The sequence below is a fragment of the Triticum dicoccoides genome, chromosome 6A, assembly GCF_002162155.2.
Source record: "Triticum dicoccoides isolate Atlit2015 ecotype Zavitan chromosome 6A, WEW_v2.0, whole genome shotgun sequence".
Lineage (NCBI taxonomy): Eukaryota > Viridiplantae > Streptophyta > Magnoliopsida > Poales > Poaceae > Triticum > Triticum dicoccoides.
This window is the reverse complement of record NC_041390.1, coordinates 69,721,603-69,727,505: the sequence shown is the minus strand read 5'-3', so window position 1 is coordinate 69,727,505 and position 5,903 is coordinate 69,721,603. Positions and strand designations below refer to the sequence as shown.

At 43.6% G+C, this 5,903-nt stretch overlaps 1 protein-coding gene across 1 annotated transcript; it reads left to right on the top strand.

Moving 5' to 3' along the window:
• The first annotated feature begins 1,759 nt into the window (after positions 1 to 1,759).
• On the top strand, positions 1,760 to 4,205 carry LOC119318968 (ethylene-responsive transcription factor 1-like). Its single transcript, XM_037593508.1, has 3 exons — positions 1,760 to 2,158; positions 2,984 to 3,856; positions 3,936 to 4,205. Exons 1-2 carry the CDS (start codon positions 1,840 to 1,842, stop codon positions 3,823 to 3,825), a joined length of 1,161 nt encoding a protein of 386 aa, XP_037449405.1. The 5' UTR covers positions 1,760 to 1,839; the 3' UTR covers positions 3,826 to 3,856; positions 3,936 to 4,205.
• The last annotated feature ends 1,698 nt before the right edge of the window (positions 4,206 to 5,903 follow it).

Genomic DNA, 5,903 nt, shown 5'->3' with positions numbered 1-5,903 from the left:
AAGGGGGGAAACCTACTCCTACTTGGAGTAGGACTCCCACCTTGGGCGCGCCCTATGAGGGCCGGCCCTCCCCTCCTCCACTCCTTTATATACGGGGGAAGGGGGCACCCCATACACACACAAGTTGATTGTTTAGCCGTGTGCGGTGCCCCCCTCCACAGATTTCCACCTCGGTCATATTGTTGTAATGCTTAGGTGAAGCCATGCGTCGATAACTTCATCATCACCGTCATCATGCCGTTATGCTGTCAAAACTCTCGCTCGGCCTCAACTGGATCAAGAGTACGAGGGACATCACCGAGCTGGACGTGTGCAGATCGTGGAGGTGCCGTGCGTTCGGTACTTGATCGGTTGGATCGCGAAGACGTTCGACTACATCAACCGCATTTAATAATGATTCCGCTTTCGGTCTACGAGGATACGTAGACATACTCTTCCCCTCTCGTTGCTATGCATCACCTAGATGGATCTTTCGTGTGCGTAGGAAAATTTTGAAATTATTGCGTTCCCCAACACCCCAGGCCTGCTTCCATGAGCCGCCATCTTCACACCTTGGGCCTTCTTGAACCTTCTTCATATTAAACCACCAATGGTGTAACCCCACCCCTCCTGGGCGGGTCACACCTCGAAGCTATATCCCCAATAGGACCCCCTACCCAAGATCAGCTGATTTTAATACCGACAATGTGTGGTTTACAAAGATCATAGAGTTACATAGTCATTTATAAGGAGATATTGGTTGAACTTTAAGTAAGGTCGATGCCATGGTAGTTTAAAAGAAATGCTAGATCTCCATATACATGGTTAGATCAAGAATGTGATGAGAATGTTGTAATTCTAACTTATAATTCACATAACTACCATATAATAATGCAAATGATTGCACATGAAGCACATGCTATTAACTAAATGGAGCAACTTTCCTTTTCACTGAGAACAATGGAGTAAGTAACTATGAGTAACTTACAAGAATCATAGAGTTACAATAATCATTTAAGAGAAGATATTGGTCAAACATTTGGTGGGATGAACCAATCCAATAAACCTAGATAGAGGGAGTATGACAGTAATAATACGTAAATACTAGAGGTGCATAGTACAATCTTGAGCTAATAAATGAAGTAAATAGCTATGAGTTATTTTCAAGGATCTTAGAATTACACACAATCATTTATGAGAAGATATTGTTCAAAAGTTCGGTTAGATGAATCTGTGCACTAAACCCTGACGGGAGGAGTACAATAGTAGTAGTACATTCTTATATAGGTGTGTAGTACAATCTTGAGCTAATAAATGGTGTAACTAGCTATGAGTGATTTGCAAAAATCTCTGCATTACACATAATCATTTATAAGAAGATTTTTGGTTAAATGTTCGATTGGATGAACGCATCCAGTAAACCCAGACGGAGAGTGTACGACAGTAGTAGTACACTCGTACTATAGGTTTGTAGTACAACAATTAATATTGAGCTAATAAATGTTTGCTTGCCTCCAATGAAAGAAAGTGAAACGTACATTCATCCATTAATTCCCCAAGGGCAATACCAGAAATCACTTCTCCCAAGGGGCTAACGCACAAGATTTTCCTGGGTAGAAATGCTCATTCGGAACCTTCCTCGTGCCTTCCACCGGCCGCGCGGTCCCTCGCTGGTGCGTGGGACCCACCGCAAGCCCCCTCTTGCCTTCACATGGCCATCGTGTATATAGGGACTCGTCTCACACCCACTTGCCAACCCACAACTTCTACTCTGCTTCAATAAAAAAGTTACCAATTTACCAATTCCGGTGACCCCTCCCCCCCCCTGACGACGACTTCGGCGAGGTACCAGCGGCCATCATGTGTGGTGGAGCGTCCCTCGCGGACGTCAAGGTTCCCACGGTGACGTGGAAAGTGACGAAGGCGGCTCTATGTCCCAAGAAGAAGAAGCCCCGGCATGGCAGCAACGGGGGCCGATGCTTCACAGGGCTTGGTGGGCGCATGGGACCCGACGTGGACGACAACGAGGAGGATTTCGAGGCCGAACTCGAAGTGTTCGAGGTCAACTTCGGGGACTCCGACGTGGAGCTCGGGCGCACTAGGGTGGATGAGAAGGATGACGACAACGAGGTCGTCGAGATCAATTCCTTTGCCGCCGCCAAGAGTTCCCTCTCCCAAGGTATCAGACCTGGGTCGCTTGGACTAGTTTTTAATCTACGTATCATTACCTTTTAGTGATTGGTTGTTGTACCAGGAGATTGTGTGATTGGTTCGGAAAAGGTTTGATCATTTGATTTGGTAGGAAGAGAAATTGTGTAGGGGTTGCTGTTGGAAGGCTATGTTTGGGCGGTGTTACTTCTGTTTGTGTAGCGATTTTGGATTGGATGTGCTATCAAAAAGTTTATTTCGGTGAAGGGTTAGGCTTTTTTCATTTGTCTGTTGTGGTCAGTTGGTAGGCTGTTTTTGACACTGTCCCTTTCTTTCAGAGAAGCGATTTTGGTTATTAAGTTGTTGATCTTATGACTTGTAATTTTCTAGACCTTTGATGGTGATCCATAAGCTTACCATTTAGTCAAAAGGGGTAGTAAATCCGCGAAAAGGCCCAAATTTCTCTATTTTGCTTAGAGGCCTTGTCCTCTTAAATTGTTTCCTTGTTAGGTGGTTGTAGTTATCTGTGAGGATTGTACTTGGTTTCGTCTATAATGCAATTGTAGAATGATGTCAGAGGTCTAACATGAGGTCTTGTTTATCAGGACCCTATACTTTCTTATTTATTAATTTGTGATTTCATTTTATTTTATTTCATTTGTTTTGTGGTTGACTAATGCTTTCACCTAAACTTGACCCATCATGGTTCATTATTCATTACCATCATCATATTTTTACATATAAACTCATGCCCGTGATGAAATTATTTAATTTTTGTGGAAGAATTTTTTGTGTGTTGATCCCTCTTAGCATTGACGTTGATCTTCAGATGACTTAAGCACCATGACTACTGCAGGTTTTGATGGTCCTTCAGCAAAAAGGAAGAGAAAGAGTCAATTTAGGGGTATTCGTCAGCGCCCCTGGGGTAAGTGGGCTGCTGAAATCAGAGATCCAAGCAAGGGTGCACGTGTCTGGCTTGGTACTTTCAACAGTGCTGAAGAAGCTGCAAGAGCTTACGATGTTGAAGCACGCAGGATCCGTGGCAACAAGGCCAAGGTTAACTTTCCAAAGGAACCAATAGTTCCACAGAAGCGTCGTGCTCGCCCTGGTGCTCCTAAAGCACCAAAGCTAAGCGTGGCATCGGAACCTTCTGTCATGCCATCAGTCAACAACCTTTCCAACCCAAATGCTTTCATCTACCCATCTGCTAACTTTGCATCAAACCAGCCACTTGCTCTACCTGACAACCTGTCATTTTTTCCTATAATGAACTCTGATGGCCCTGTTGAAGCCTCTGTTATGAATCAGTACTCTGACCAGGGAATCAACTCCTTTAGCTTCTCTGACTTGGAGTGGGATTACAACACCAAGAATCTAGATATACCATCCATTGCTCCAATTTCTACCATTACTGAAGGAGCAGAATATGCACTTGCCCAGAGTAACGCCTATAACTCAGTTGTGATTCCTGAAGGAGCTGAATCTGCACTTGCCCAGAGTAACACCTACAACTTAGTGGTGCCTCATGTTATGGAGAACAATGGTGTCGATTTCAATGCTTGGCCAAGGTTTCTTATGGATGATGAAGTGGACGAGCCGATTGATAGCCTTCTGAATTTTGATGTACCTCAGGATGTCGTTGTCAACATGGACCTCTGGAGCTTCGATGGCATGCCCATGTGTGGCGAATTTTTATAAGGGATTCACACCCTCTATATAGGGATAAAAGGTAAGCCTTTGCATATTGCATGTCCAGTCTAAGGTTGATAGTCTTTTCAACACTCTTAACTTTCTGTTCCATTTTTCAGGAGTAAGACTATGGGAGATTGGGAAGCACCCTATTGTCACCTTTGGCTAGCATATGCTTATGTCCAAGATTTGATGCAGAAAAGTTGCATCCTAAGTCTCTTTTTGGATAGACCCTTTCCCTACTCAACTGTTTATGTGTGGCAGCCATTTATGATGAACCGTTTTCTTTATCTTCTGTCAACTTTTATGTCGTTGCTACCATTTCTAAATGTGAACAACATGAATCTATGTCCAATTTGTGTTAATCTATGCACTTGATCATTTTTTCCTTTAGTTTTGTATGTTTAATTGGTGACAGAAGTAACCTATATATCTTCTGATTTGGTAAGTTTATGGTTGTGTGCATCATATTGATGCAGGGGCTGGACGTTTCAACCTCTATTTTGAAAGAGTGTGTGTTAGGCCAAATTTTCCTCTATATTATACATCTTCACTTCAAGCTCTGGAAAAACATACCCGGTTTACTAATCTTTGATACTAGATGCATGGTCATATGGAGTTGTTCCTTCTACATGTATTTCTTCTTACCGATGTAGTTCTTAAATCAACATTTAGTGCACCTAATTCATGAGTTGAGGGATATGTTCCATTTCAGTGCATTCTTATAGAAATGCATTTTATTTTTCTCAGTCCTCTCCATGTGAGAAGCCATGTGAAGTACATATACTTTTCACTTGATTTATTACCAGAACCATCACCAAATTGGTGGTCTCGTGTCACTGTCATGTTATGTCCTTGATTTAATTTGACATCGGCATAAGTATGTTAGTAGTAATCTTGATTAGAGGGTCAACTAGTTACATTCATGGAAGGAAAAACTTCTAGTGCTTTCCTATTACATTCATAGGCTGCCAAAGAACCTGCAAGATATATGAGCTAGGTGTTAAGTTGTCAACAAAATAGGAAGGAAAAACTTAGCATAGAAGGAACATCGAGCTAGCACAAGAAGGAGATGATGATTAGATGAACATGGACCACACTAGGGAACCGTTTATGTTATTATCGGTATTCACACACATTTCTGATTACACACCTGTTTGCCGTGTATCACAAACATCTTGTTATATTGAACCATTTCTGCTCTCATGTCTCAACGCAAATAGTTCATCCGAGTGAACTGCATGCCGTATATTGCACACACCTTTGATCTGGCTGACCATTTCTTTTGTGTTGCCTAATCACAAACAGTTCATCCAAGTGAACCGTATGCTGTACATCGCACACACCTTCATTTGGCTGCCCGTTTCTTTTGTTCCTCATCATCGCAAATAGTTAATCAAGCTGAACCTTTCATCACACACGCAACTAAAATCTGAACCGTGTTTGATACATCCTCCATCGCATATGTTTTGCACCTTTTTGACGGGTTTTTTGCACCATCATTTGCGATTATGGCATCGCACACAGTTTCGTCGAAGGGTCTCTGATCGTAGTGTCGCGTTAGCAGCATCCTGTAGTAGTGGTAACACTAGTTGCGTGCCAGCCATTAAGATTCCAGCTCTGCTCGGTGGCTGATAGGGCTCCGGAATACTATCAACATCGAAATAGCCCCCAAGCCCGCCATCTTGAAGTTGAAATATCGACTCGGTTTTGCCGGTTGACGACTCATCACCTGAATAGATGGATGTCTCTCCACCAGACACATAACCTTCCTCAAGATCCGCCCCATGAACAAAGCCAATGAAAGCACGCTTTCGGGCAGGTTGGACATTGGCGGGTCTCGCGTGCCGAGCCGACTCAATGGTGTCGGTGCAGGCGTTCGGCTCAGCTTCTGACTCGCCAATTTTGCCGATGAAAACGTGAAATCCGCCGAAGAGGACCCGGTACCCGTACTCGATTGAATTGGCCTTGGGACCCCAACCAGCGTCATTGATGTAGATCTTTCCGCGATGGCTCTTGATCATCCGGCCCACGGCGTATCCCTTGATCCCTGAGAAGCTACCCTTCCAAAACTCGAAACCTCCTTG

What these genes read in the sequence shown, in the direction of transcription:
- LOC119318968 (XM_037593508.1), top strand. Translation starts at nt 1,840, where the DNA reads ATGTGTGGTGGAGCGTCCCTCGCGGACGTCAAGGTTCCCACGGTGACG. An exon ending in CAAGAGTTCCCTCTCCCAAG is followed by an intron (nt 2,159 to 2,983) that starts GTATCAGACCTG and finishes TGACTACTGCAG; the next exon opens with GTTTTGATGGTCCTTCAGCA.